Source organism: Carya illinoinensis, chromosome 9 (genome assembly GCF_018687715.1).
Source record: "Carya illinoinensis cultivar Pawnee chromosome 9, C.illinoinensisPawnee_v1, whole genome shotgun sequence".
NCBI lineage: Eukaryota > Viridiplantae > Streptophyta > Magnoliopsida > Fagales > Juglandaceae > Carya > Carya illinoinensis.
Window position 1 is genome coordinate 24126378 of NC_056760.1, and position 14368 is coordinate 24140745.

The following is a 14368-nucleotide window of genomic DNA, read 5'->3' on the forward strand; positions in this document are numbered from 1 at the left end:
TGACATTGAGTCTTCTTGCCCCTTCAGAATAGCTGAAAGGGATAGACGCTCTTCCTCTAGCAGCTTGAGCTACTTAGCATTAAAGTCCCGGCAACCCCTCAGCTCCGTATTCTCCACCTGAAGCTAGCCCAGCAACTCCTCAAGAGCCGTCACTGAAGCAGTCAACTTATCAACTAACTCCTGGGCCGAGATGGTAGTTGTTGAAGAGCTAAGGCTTCATTTTTGGCTAACTCGGCTTGCTCCTTCGCTACTACCAAGTCCACCTTCTAGCACCCTTTCTTTGTCCGTGCAGTGGAGGGCTGTCTGCGTTCCTTTGCGCACAGTGGAAGGTTGTTTATGTCAAGGAACAGAGGCCTCATTTCTCCCTTTTGGCCGCCTCTTGGCTGCTTAGTATGAATTTGGCCAATAGATTTGCTTCCTGTAGCCCACCACAATCAATGTCATAAGGGTCAAGAAAAAGAAAAAACAAGTAGAGAAGGGAAAAGCTAAGTCAAAGAGAAATGAGGAACCTCAGAGAAGAAGCCCTTCAAGGACTCAGCTACCCACTCTAAGGCCTTTGCCCAAGCTCCCATAGCTTAAAGTTGGCTGGACACAGGGATGGCCTCCACCGGCTATGGGCAACTCAGCTCCCCCCCCCCCCCCTCCCCAAAGCCTTCCCAACTCGGCCCACCTTAATAGATGCCATATTAAGATCAATGGCGGTAGTAACAGGTGTTGCACCACCTCCAGGAGATTCAATACGAAGAGGCTCGGGTGAAGGCTTACTCTCCTTGAAAGAGTTGGGTCCTTCTGGAAAGTTCCCAAAAGCATCCCAAAAGACTTGCTACCTAACCACCATGTGAGCTGTAGAGTCAGAAGAAGGGATCATCTCCACATCCATCTCAGGAGGTGGCTCGACCAAGGCTAATTGCCTAGGGGCCTGCTACAGGAGGGCTCCCCAAAAATGCATTTGGAGTACATTAGCCAACTAGGATAGATCGCACGGCCTTACGGGCACGACACGCACCTCAGGCGCGACAACCAATACGAGTTCCAAAACTAAAATTGTGGCGGGAGTAGGAGTAGCTAGCTTGCCAGGGCTAGCGAGGTCCTCTCCCTCCGGCCTATGTGTAGGATTCGCAAGATTGAGAGGTTAGGCGTCTGGCCACACTTCGACCGCCTTCAACGATTGACCTAAAAGGGGTTGAGAATGGGGCTCAGGGCTACTGTCGAACCTAACCTTCTTCGACTTGCCTTCGACGAGAGAGCTAGGGGAATGCTTCCTCACCGAGATGGCTGATGACCGCATAGGAATGCCGCAGTCAGCATAGATGGTGTGGTTGAAGGGAGATAGATAGATGCACCGCTATGTTCTCCTCTCCAAGGAGAGTGTCCGAGAGGACAGTGATTGGATGTTTCTTCGCCCACTCCTTGACAATGGCTATAGGGCACAACTCATCAGGAGTAGCTATCGAGTGCACTGCCTTGACGTTAGGGAAACACATCACCTCTACAACCTAGTCCCACGTCCCATGTAGCCCTGAGCGAAAAGGAAAACGAATATTGCGGAGAGCCCTTGATCCTCTGATGAATAGAGAAGGGAGGACTTGGCAGCTTAAACCCGATGGGTGAGCAAGATAGGGAGTCACGCTGCATTAAAAGAACTTGAGTAAAATGATTGCTAAGGGGACACATCCTCCTAATACCGAACAACTGACCTTAGAAATCAGGTCTAAAAGACAAATTCCTAAGTACTAGGAACGCTCTTTGAACTCTTGATACTCTTGCACTATTAAACTCTAAGATGATACTGACTTTGGTATTAGAGACTCCCCAGCCACCACGACGGCTCCCATCTCATGGTATTTTCTCCGTTTAAGCAAGCCTAAGATCGAAGACCCGAGTTGTTAAGAGCCTAGATCAAAGACATGCAAACCAGGACGTTAACATATAGGTTATGATTATATGAAAAAGTTAAATATTTTAAATTGTAAAGTCTTTGTATTTGTGGTGTTTGAATATTGAGATGAGATAAGATCTGGGGCTTTCATTATCCAAACCAAGCTTTTTGTAAATAAGATAAGATGAGATAAGTTGTTCGAAGAATTTGTTTATACTTAGTTCTTCGTTGGGATATTAAGAGTATCTTAAAATTTTTAAAATAGTAGTTAAATTGTTTGAATTAAGATTTTTTTATTAGGTTTTGGGAAAATAGAAAGAAAAATTCGAATAAAAATATTGTAAGGTTAAAGACCTTGTTTAAATAGTATTTTTTAATATAATTTTTATTTTGATGTTTGAAAATGCTGTATTAATTTTTACATTTTATTTTAAAATATATAAAAGTTGTAATAATTAAGTAATTATTAGATGAAATAGTTGAATATTGAAAATAAAAAAGTGTTTTATATTTGCATAATGCTTGAAAATGAAATTATAAGAATTTTTGAAAATTTCTCCAATGATATCATTGCCAAATGGTACCCTAAGTTATTTTTAAATATTTTATGCTTAATTGTTACATATTATATATATATATATATTATAATAAAATAAAAATAGATATTTGTAAATGGATTGATACAATTCCACGCATTATATTAGAAATATTGACTAATTTCAGACCAGTCTGCTAATCATTCATGGATTTAGATGGATTGAAAGATATATAATTAATGCTATAGACATGAATCCTTAGCCTGAAGTAGACAGACATAGTGAAACACACAATCATTAATAAAATTTACATCTCCAATTTATATTGTGTACTCAGTGAACTGTAATAGTAATCTTAAATATAGTTATCAATTATATAAATGTTGTGTATTTATTTTAAAAAAGAATTAAATTTATTATAAAAAATAATTTTTTTTAATGTAAGTTTTATAGTTTTTTTTTTTTTTTAATTTATGACTGTAAATATTTTTTTTATAAATATGTTATTTTCACGTGGGATGACTTAGAAATGGGATAGAATTCTCTTGGAATCAAAGAATTATCCGAAGATTCCGAACCAAATGACAGCACAGCATTCCACTCCTTTCGGTTTGCCGCTGTTGATGGTGTACTTTGTACTCGATTCTTAAAATTAGGATATTTTTATAAAATAATATTATTTTTGTAAGATATTTTATTAAAATGCTACTCATTTTAAAATATTATTGTATAAAATATTATGAAGTGACTTGTATTTATTAATTTTTATAATTTAAAACTAACTTATAAGCTCTTTTACAGTTTTTTTTAGAGAAATGATATTTACAGTTGTGGTTGTGCAAGCGGCGTGCAGTCGTTTTAAAAAAAATGAATTAATATGAGACTCACATTTAAAAAACTAACTTTTTAATCGTGGATCCCACTCTTTTTCAAAATGATTACGCGGCGTTTACAATTCCACGACTGTACGTAATATTTTTTTTTTTATATTAGCATATTTTAAAATAAGATTTTTTTATTATTTTCATTTAAAATATAATTATTTAAAAATTATAAAAAAATTGTGTCTATCATTTTTATAACTTAATAATTGATATTCATGCAAGATAACGTAGGAAATTACGAATACACGGAAGTCCATGCATGACTCCATATGTATGGTATATTATTAAAAGAACTTACATAAATAATTTTAATGACGTATGATTTTTGATTGATGATAATATTGCGCTACGTATATTTATGAAATATCTAATCGTTCTTGTTAATATAAAGGGATATAGATATGAAGTTAATTAATTATCTAGAAGCTCATGGCATGTTGAGGGGGATGGAGTTTCGGGCCTTTCGCCTCCTCCCTCACTCATCCTTCATTTTTTTCATTCCTCTTTTTCATAGTCTTTTTATTTTTATTTTTTCAATTTTTTTTCCGGTGATTTCAGGCCAAAGTAAGATAGAAGGCCAATTTGTTGCTCTACAACGCCCAACAACAACCACGCATCATACTAAAAGATTTTCAAGATGCCAATTTTTCAGATGGGCAAAGAGTTTCACTGAACGGAATGGCGTGTGAGCCACATGCGTGGTCTAAAATTGGTGCGTTAATTCCATATGCCTCCACAAGGAGAGTGCAGCTAATGCCACACGCGGCTTTTCTGGATCCAGGCCACTTGTTTATTCAGACCTGACCATCTGCCATACTTTCAAGATGGCGCGTGTTCCTCATGCGCCATGACGACTTCTGTGTTTTGTTGTTTGTTTGTTATTTTTTCATGTATTTATATTTTCTATTATTTACTTTATTTTAGGTTGTAATATAAAAGGAATAAACAAAAAATAAAAAAATATTATCTCGAGGACCATGGGTTTATAGAATATGTCCTCCACTCCATGAGAGTGTGGGGTTTGTTACTGTTTTAGACAGTATTTTAAGACAAAAGTCCTGTTTCATAGACGGTTTATTTGGAGAGGTTTTGGAACACTGGACAAGACCATATCAGTCATAAAAGAATTTATGTAATTGAGAGTTTGAAAAGCAATAGTTGACTTGTAATTCTCATGTCAGAGTTGTAATATCACTTTTATGAATGAACGAACAATATTTTATTATATATAAAAAAAAGAAGCTTATGACATGGTGGACACTCTTAGAATTTTTCATAATTTCATTCACAAACAAAACTAAAGCATAAAATATTTTTCAGTTTTAAATTTTTAACTTTTTTATCTAGTTATTATTCAAAAAAATAAAAAATAAATACAACTTTTACAAACTTTAAAACAAACAATAAAATCAATTCAACTTTTAAAAGCTTTAAAATAAAAATAATATTCGAACAATTTTTAACTTTATAATATTTTGCTCTAACTTTTTTTTTTATCTCTCGTTACTTCAAAAATAAAATATCTTCATTCAAACTATTTTAATATTATTCATATTAAAAGTGTTTGGATAATGAGAAATGTTGTAAATAATAATAAAAAAATAAATGAAAAGTAATAATAGAATATTAAATTATAGTAAAAAGTAATAAATAATAGTAAAAAAAATAATAATAATAAACTGCTAAGAATACTTAAAATACTTTCAGTACCTAAACACTTATATGTCCAAACATGCCTTTAGGCTATATTGTTCAAAAATTCTATATTAACAGTAAATGCTTTAAAATCTAGATAATATTTTTATTTTTCTTTAAAATTGGATTATTAAATCTCGAAAATTGATATTTGGATATGCAACGCACTTTAAATTTCATAAGATAATTAGTGGAAATTTTATTGATAACTAACTATCATTTATTTTAGGCTTTAAAATTTGAAAAAAATAAAAAATTAAGGGATGACGAGCTGTGACATTAATCATTATGATACGCCGACCCCATGCTTTCCATCGTCCAACAAACCCTCAACGTCCGAACCTAGCCAAACAAGACAACAATGTCGTTTTCTTTATTCTGCAGCATATTACCCAAAAGAAAAGAAAAAGCGCGTTTTAAGGGATAAACCAAACAAAACGAACTCCAACACGATACCCCCAGCTTCGGTTTCTTTGTATTTGCTTCTGCTTCTTCTTGAGGTTGTTTCGGTGGGTATTGGTGGTAATGGCGGACTTGGAGAAGGGAGAGAAGGTGGAAATGCAGCTGAGAGATAAGGAGGAGGACCATGAGGAGAACGAGAGGTTTATTGAGGGAATGGCGTTGCTTGACTTTGACATGCTCTGCTCAACGGTGGCTTTGCAGACTCGGCAGGGAAAATGGAGTAGCTTCGTGAGCGTTGGACAAGGCGAACAAGAAGACGGAGGGGAGATAAGCGGGGTCCTCAGGATGTGGGAGGGTGAGGTCCTCGACTGCTTCCAGGACCGTCGTATCGCTCTCGAATCAGCTTGGTGAGTGCCTTATTTTTCTTCCTCTTTTTTATTTTTCTTTGCCATGATCTTATTAGGGGCTGTTTGTTTCTACAGAAAACTTTTTCCGGGATATTTTCTCCTTTTTTCGACGAAGAAGAAAAAGAAAAAAATTTTGGGTGTGAAGAAGCTATACTGACTTCACGGGCACGAGAATTTATTTTTCAAAAATATCTTGACTTGTTTAGATCCTCCACCGAACAAAGCTAATTCAGAAATTTTGATTTTTTTCCTTCTGTAGAAATTTGATTAACGGGGATTGTTTTTGGGGCCTCTCGTCTTTAGCCCCAACTTTTTAGTATTTCCACACTCGTGCAGAATCTTTGGAAGTTCCATTTCTTCGCTGGGCTTGAACAATGAGAGGAATACTCATAATTTGCTTTAATCCTGATTCGATTTTCCCCTTTCTCTTCTGGGTCGTTCAACTATTGTGATTTAATTTAGGTAAATAAAGAATTAACTCCATACACATATAGTTCTAATTATAATTCAAAGTCAATTTTTTCCCGTTTTCCCTTTTTCTGCCTCTTTTTTGGTACTGATATTTTGGCACATGCTTTGCGTGACTACTAAGCCCGATGTGGGTTGCTTTGAGTTTCTGGCTGTGTAAGGCAGAGGAATAAAAGGACAAAATATAAAATATGTGTTGTGATGATGTGTTATACATCTAAGATTTTTTTGAATGGAATATATGCTTTGAAAATGGAAGTTTGGTGCTATAGGTTGAGTATTTTTCTGGTCTTGTTTTACATTCTCAAACTAATATTCATGTTTGTACCACGCTTGTGTGTGACAAGGTATTTGATGTTGCAGTTGTCCCTGCTACAGATTTGGAAAGAACATGAGAAGAGCTGGTTTTGGTTCTTGTTTTGTTCAGGTAAATTTTGGTACGGTTAATGTTGAAGATGATATCAAATCAATAATTTGATTTTCATAATTATCAAATCACTTTGATATTATCTTGATTATATTTTCATAATTATCAAATCACTTCGATTTGATATTATCTTGATTTTCATTTGATTTTATCCTCAACAGTTAAATGGAATAAAAGTTAAATGGAATAAAAGATTAAAAATAAAAAATAAAAGTTTAAGATACAAGTAGGGTGAGGTAAGTAACAGTGATATTTTGACTTCGCTGCAATTAATTGCTTATATATGTTTGTACTTTCATATTTCAACTTCTAAAATTATTCTTACTTATCAAAAGAAAAAATAAATTCTAAAATTGTTCTTTTAATTTTGCAGGGATCCGTTTACTTCATTCTTGTTGTTAGTGCTCTTCTGAACTGGATTGCCTTTATTGTCACCAAGCGGCACTACTTTCTCTATTTGGCACTTGCTTTAACCGTTTGTATAGGGACATATTTGGGCTTTATCCGCACACAGATGAAGAAAAGATTTAACATCGGGGTGAGCATTTTGTCTATCATTGTGTTCTGTTCCTCAGTGCCACTGCTTGGTATTGTCGAGGCTCAATCTATTTCTTCCTATATTTAATAATGTTTGTCTCAACATCTGTGTTCCGACTTTGCGATCATGTACTCTAGTGCACGGTGGTTTCTCCAAACATATATAGTCCCATGTTTTGCCAAAGCTGGCTTAGCATCTTTTATAAGATGAATTGTTCAAAGGGTGTTAAAATCTAATAGCAAATTTTTTTCTGCCCCTGTATATCTAATGCCATTTCTTTGGTTTCCTTCTCCATATAAATGATTGGCACTGAGTTTGTGGGAATCATTATTGTTTTCAGGGCAGTAATAGTTCCTTGGATGATTGCATCTACCATCTTATCTGCCCGTGCTGCATGTTATGCCAGGTCCTTTTCCTTGCAAATATTTTGTCAACATAATTTGACTGTTTCAATTTATTTGCAGTCTGTAAAATGCTTCATGTTAAACTTTAATTGTGGAATTCAAAATGAACAATTGGACTTCAGTCAAATTGGATAAAACCTTTATATTTATTTAAATTTATTAGTATTCTATTAATTTGCAATAGGAATCGAGAACGTTGGAGATGAACAATGTCCAAGATGGAATTTGGCATGGTCGGGGTGACACAATATACATTGGTGGTTTTCATGAAGGGAGCAAAGCGTTCTATGAACTTAAGCAACCTTCTCCTGCATTAAAAACGTCCCCTGAACCCTGCAGCATGGAAAAAAGTGCAAATGGGAGTGATTATGCTTCAACTTAAGAACTTGGTCATTCAGATATATTGGTGTGCTGCCCCCAATAATTGCCAGGCCTATGAATGATGTCGGCTTCCTATTTAATATCTTTTCTAATAGAGGGATGTAATGCAGGCTGCACGGCATAAGCAAGTTTTTTTTCAGGATTTGGTGGTTGCTTGCATAGGAGACTAAAGCATTGCTCCACCATGGGAGTGCAGGCTCCGTGGATCTACAATATTGACCTGCATTAAAAAAAGTTGACGAGGAAGTTGCAGGAACATGCACATAAGGGAAACATGTTGGCAGGTTCCTTACAGTCTCCCCTATTCTCCACTATGTCAGTGGTAACAAATGTAGTTGTTATTAGTGAAATGGAGTTTATGATCATCCAGCATGCTGGGTTGATTTCCTACTTGGTTTATTTAAGTACGGCTTTGTTGAATGGTTTGAATTTGGGACAGATCATGTAGCATTCTTTGCAATAGCATTCTTCACACGTGCATATTAGGAAAATTCCGTGAGAGCTTGGAATTAGATTTATTTTCTTCCAGACTCTTGACAGTCTTCGGACTTGAAGGGTGTTGTGCTTGTACCTGATGCTCAAATTGGATATGGGACTGGTTTAATTTGGTACTTGGTTTATTAGTTGTAAGCATCAATTTTAATTGACATGATATCTTAAGAAAGGATGAAAATATCACGAGTTCATACTCTATGAATACCGAATAGTTCTTCGTTATTTTGCCAACAAGTACTATAACTTCAGGCACAAGCTCCTCATGCATGTGTCCTGTTAGTATCTGGTAAAGCATTTTGACTGGTGGGGTGCGTCCAGGTTGCACTTCGGCAAGTAAGAAAGATTGTACAAACCCTGGGTTTAACCGCTTGCATGCAATTTTAGGGAGATTGCCTGCATTAACATTTGAATTTGGGGGTAATTAGATTGTAAGGTAAGGCTAATTGTTATCTAATATGGGAATTTATGGGTGACCATACTTTGACCTCACAAGAAGTTGTATTATTTAAATTATTATAGTACAATCAATTTTCTTGTAAAAAACGTGTCTGCTCAATGCATTAGGCTGAAATAGTTTGGTAAATATACGTTGTAACAAACAATATATTTGAGAATCGATATGGCCATTGGCTACGTGCTTTACCAGTGCATTATGTAGTTACTATAGCCAAGAAGTATGGTGGTACCTCGAGCTCCAACAACTATAATTCCCGCCGGCAGGGGGATTCTGATGAGTAGAAAGGGAAGGAGGTTCCTCAAGAGGCAAGTCAAACATTATCCAAAGAAACAGGAAGAGTGAGTGGCGAGGATCAAGGCATACAGGTGTAGAAGGAGCAAATCATGGTGAAGAATAAAGCAGGCTTGCCTTTCTCGGAAGTCAATAACCATCCTTGTGTAAGTCAAATCTCTTTTCTGCCCTTTCTTCAAGATGTTGCTTATAAGGAAGGTAGAGAGGATATCCTCTCGATTATTGTAACAGAAAATGGGAAGCATGATTCTCGTACTTTCCATAGTACAACTCCCTCTAAAGTCACCGTTGATGTGGAACCTGACTCAGTCAATTTATGTTTACAAAACTCTCCTATGAAACCAAGTAGAGTGTCCACATGGAGATGGAAAGCTAGGGTAAAGAGCACCACACAAAATTGTAAGGTTAAAGGCTCCCCACTTGGTAAATTAAATGTAACAAGAGGTCTATTGTCGTTGACAAAGGAAATTTGGCACACTCATCTGTGTCCAAGAGGCTCAAAGCTTAGCTTACACCTATGAGGAGCTTAACTCAGGATGATTTGGTGGTGGCTTCTATGCAGGCCCACCACAAATGATTAATTGAACTGTACGAGGGTTTCAACTTTGGAACCCTCGTATAGTTCGAGAGCTTCACCAACGGGTGAAAACAAAGTGCCCATAGCTAGTCTTTCTTATGGAGACTAAGTGTTGTAGAGATAAGGTGGAGAGTATTAGAAACAGAATCGGTTTTGATAGAAGCTTTGTGATTAAAAGCAAGGGATGGAGAGCGGGCTTAGCTTTTGTATGGAAATCCAATGTGGTGGTGGAGTTGGAGTCCTATACTGATTGACATATTTCAGTTTGGGTTTCTTATTCACAAGCTGATGAGCGATGGTTATTCACTGGGTTCAATGGCAACCTTGAAATTGCTAAAAGAGTGGAACGTTGGAAACTTCTTCAAGCACTGAAACCTCAAGGCACCATGGCTTGGATTTGTGTTGGGGACTTTGAGGAGATTCTTAAACAATCTAAAAAGTTTGGTGCTGCCAAAAGACCTCCTAGACAAATGGAGAGTTTTCAGTCTACTATAGAGGCATGTGAATTGTATGACTTGGGCTATAGTGGGGATAAATTTACTTCGAGGAATAATAGAGATGGGGAATCTTTTACAAATGAAAGTCTTGATAGAGGCAATTCAGCATGGATAAAGATATTTGAAGAACATTCAGTGCATAATCTTGTGGCAAGCTGCTCTGATCATGGGCCCATCCTGATTTCTTTACAGAACCAAAGCCCTTTATTAGCAAAGACATAATTTTTAGATTTGAAGTTACTTGGTCTGAGAAAGTAGAATGCAGTTCCCTTATTGAAAAATGCATGGACAGCAAATACTAGTTCCTCGACTAAAATTGAAGATGCCCCTAGAGGTCTGAAGAGTTGCTAAAGTAGCCTCTAGTAATGGAGTAGGAAGTTGCACACAGATAGAGGTAAGGAGATCAATTCTAAGTTTGAATTGCTAAGCATGTTATATGACCAAATGAGGGATAATTGAACAATGACATTAAGCAGCTACAAAAGGAAATTACTAGTCTACTTGAAAAGGAGGACATAAAGTGAAAGCAGAGGGTTAAATAGAAATGACTTAAGGATGGGGATCGTAATACCAAGTTTTTCCATAACTGTGTCACTCAAAGAAGAAAGAATAACATAATTCACCAAATCACCAATTCAGATGGCCAATTGACTAAGAACCCTGAGGAGATTACTGGCACATTCCAAAACTATTTCAAAACTTTAATCGAGACCTCAAGGCCAACAAGTATTGACTCTTGCCTGGAATCCTTAACAGCTAGTGTTACTAAAGAGATAAATGTTGATTTGGCCAGAGGATGCTCTTTTCACTATGAATCCATTGACAAGCCTTGATCCTGATGGGTTCCCTATTTCCTTTTACCAAAAGTATTGGGATGTCCTCGGCCCTGAATTAGTGCTACAGTGCTTGAAGTTTTGAATGATGGGAAGTGGCCAGCCAGCTTAAATGAAACTTTCATTACCCTCATCCCTAAATCCAAGTCCCTACTCATGGTAACAGAGTTCAGACCTATTAGTCTTTGCAATGCCCTCTAGGCAAATAGCTTAAAAGGAATCCTTCCTGATCTTATTTCACCAACTTAGAGTGCCTTTGTCCCAGGTAGACTCATCACAGACAATGTCATTGTTGCATCTGAAGCTTTGCATTCTATGAAGACTTGGATGAAAGCAAAGGAAGGATTTATGGCCCTCAAGCTTGACATGAGTAAGGCTTTTGACCAATTCTTAGAGCTGCCATGGAGAAAATGGTGGATTGATTTTGTTATGCGATGTGTTTCTTTAGTTTCATATTCACTGATCATTAATGTTGTTCCACATGCGAAGTTTATTCCAACTAGGGGGATTAGGCAGGGCAATCCTCTTTTACCTTGCTCAATCTTTGCTTTCAAATCCTAAGCAACTCCTCAACACAGCTGAAACTAATGGGATGATCTCTGGCATTCCACTGGGAAGGGGTAGATTGCATATTAATCATACTTTTTTTTTGGGTTGCAGATGACAGCATTCTATTTTGTAAGGCCAACTCATTGGATTTGGACAGGCTGTCCATGCTTTTGGCAACATATGAAACTGCCTTGGGTCAAAGACTAAACAAAGACCCATTTACTAAAGCAAGAATACTAGAGAGGAGTCTAAGCTGATCATAACAAGCACAACAAAGGTTAGGGCCACCAAATCCTATGAGCAATACTTGGACTTACCAGCATTGGTGGGGAGATTTAGAGTTTCTTCTTTCAAAGGACTTGTTGATGAAGTGCAGGATAGGTTGAATAATTGGAACACAAATTTCCTATCACAAGCAGGCAAGGAGATTCTTTTGAAAGGTTTGGTGCAAGCTATCCCCACGTACAACATGGGCTTGTTCAAACTCCCTAAACTTTTGTTACAATCTCTCAACAGTGTGATGAGTAACTATTAGTGGGGGCAGCAGGCTCAAGATGCAAGAATCCACTGGGTAGTTGGCAACAAATGAGAAGAGCAAAGAAGAAATGAGATTTGGGTTTTAGGGAGTTTGAGAATTTCAATTCTGCTATGCTGGCCAAACAAGGGTGGAGGCTCCTTCAACATCCGAACTCCCTGGCAGCTAAAGTCTTAGAGCTAAATATTTCCCAGCTACTGATTTCCTTAAAGCAAAGCTAGGTAGTAATCTTTCTTATATTTGGCAAAGTTTATCATCTGCTAGAATTTTGTTGGAAGATGGTCTCTTATGGAGGATAGGTAATGGTGAAACAGTGAGTATATGGATTGATAAGTGGTTGCCTCAGCATAACACCCCTCAAAGCTCAATAAGATTCTTACAGGCTTACACTAAGGTATGTAATCTCATTGATTCAGACAACCATTAGTGGAAGAACTCCTTGCTCAACACCCCTCAAAGCTCAATAAGATTCTTACAGGCTTACACTAAAGTAGCAATCATAAAAGCCATCCCTATTAGTCATTATAAAAGGCTAGATTATTTGGAGATGTACTTCAAAGGATGAATTTACTGTCAAGAGTGCACATCATCTCTATTGTGAAATTCCAGATCGTGGAAAGGGGCAGACTTCAGATCTATAAGATAAACCAGAGGATTGGATCAAGCTATTGCATCTATGATCCCAAATGCTAATAAAACCTTTCTTTGGAGAGCTTGCCTTAATTTCTCCCAACTAAAGTTAATTTAAACATAAGAAAATTGGATGTTTTTCCTAAATGTTCAATATGTCAACAGTATCTTGAAATAGTAGAGCATATGCTTTGGGATTGCATTGTACCAAATGATGTTTTTTTTTGGGGGGGGGGAGGGGGGGGAGACAGTGTGTCATTAGTATTCAAAAATGTGTAACTCATAGCTAGGTTTTCAAAGATCAGGTGGAGAAGATGTTTGCCACTTTAAATCAACATGAGATGGAGGAATTTACTGTGATTAGCTGGTTGATTTGGAAGGGGAGGAATGATTTCATCTTTAACAACAAGTTTACTCATCCCTCTACACTAGTGCAACAAGCAAAGAATCTCATTTTTTATTTTCAATCCTCCTCTCAACACTCATGCAGCACCATGTCTAGAAGGGCAGCTAGTGATACATGGCAAGCACCTCCCCAAGGAACTTTCAAGCTGCTTGGGATGATGCTCTAGACAGTATTCATTGTAAGGTGGGAATTGGAGCTGTTATACAAGATTGGAAGGGCACTATCAAGGTTACTTTGAATATGAACATAAGCTTATATTTCCTGACCCTCTATTGGTTGAGGCAGTTGCTTCACTCCAGGCTATTATTTTCTGTCAAGATTTGGACTATAGGGAACAAGTGGTCCAAGGGCTTATTAATTTTGGAGAATATGGAACAAGCACTATAATGATTTTGGTAGATGCAAGATCTATTTTGACAAAGTTTGATTCATGGTCTGTGCAACATACATGAAGAGACAACAATAAAGCTGCTCATGCTCTTGGACAAGATGCCTTGGGTCTAAACAATACTTTTATTGTATTGGATGAAATTTCAACTTGTAATCTTCCTCCCTTATGAGAGTTTTATGAATAATATAGATTTAAAAAAAAAACAATATATTCATAGAATTTAATTGATAGAGTCATGCACCGTGATTCTAGCAAGGTTGAACCTGCTCCACAAATCAATCAAGCAACATAATTCTTGCAAAACAGATGAAGTTCTACCTCACATCATGCCCCATGACACTAGCACAATATCTAAAAGATACAATGTTAAATAATAACAAGTATTATGTTTAGAAAGTCTAGCTGTGAATACTTTGTTCCTATATATATATATATATATATATATATATATATGTATGTATATATTTATGTATGTATGTAGTGGAAGTGGGTACAAGGTTAGACCAAGGGTATGTGTTACGAAATGCAACAAAAATATGAGTGAAGATAGGGTTAGTAAGGGTTGAGTTTTGTTTTGGTTGATACCATAATGAATAGGATGTTTAGATCTCATCTATTAGTTCTAGGTTTGGTATACCTCCTGATATTGTTAATAAGAAAGACTTTTGAACTTACTGATATTTCAG

At 36.7% G+C, this 14368-nt stretch overlaps 1 protein-coding gene across 3 annotated transcripts; it reads left to right on the forward strand.

Moving 5' to 3' along the window:
• The first annotated feature begins 5325 nt into the window (after positions 1 to 5325).
• Positions 5326 to 13906, forward strand: LOC122276415 (protein PLANT CADMIUM RESISTANCE 11-like). Of its 3 annotated transcripts, none has more exons than XM_043086105.1 (5): positions 5326 to 5803; positions 6635 to 6698; positions 7072 to 7236; positions 7577 to 7642; positions 11832 to 13306. In XM_043086105.1, exons 1-5 carry the CDS (start codon positions 5520 to 5522, stop codon positions 11925 to 11927), a joined length of 675 nt encoding a protein of 224 aa, XP_042942039.1. In that variant the 5' UTR covers positions 5326 to 5519; the 3' UTR covers positions 11928 to 13306. The 3 variants fall into 3 exon arrangements, with proteins under 3 accessions (XP_042942039.1, XP_042942040.1, XP_042942038.1); XM_043086106.1 differs by lacking the exon at positions 11832 to 13306 and adding an exon at positions 13376 to 13906 and having other exon boundaries at positions 5329 to 5803; XM_043086104.1 differs by lacking the exon at positions 11832 to 13306 and adding an exon at positions 7825 to 8712 and having other exon boundaries at positions 5331 to 5803.
• The last annotated feature ends 462 nt before the right edge of the window (positions 13907 to 14368 follow it).

Coding starts and splice junctions, on each gene's coding strand:
- LOC122276415 (XM_043086104.1), top strand. CDS start 5,520: ATGGCGGACTTGGAGAAGGGAGAGAAGGTGGAAATGCAGCTGAGAGAT. Junction 6,699..7,071: donor TTGGTTCTTGTTTTGTTCAG/GTAAATTTTGGT, acceptor TTAATTTTGCAG/GGATCCGTTTACTTCATTCT. Junction 7,237..7,576: donor AGAAAAGATTTAACATCGGG/GTGAGCATTTTG, acceptor TATTGTTTTCAG/GGCAGTAATAGTTCCTTGGA.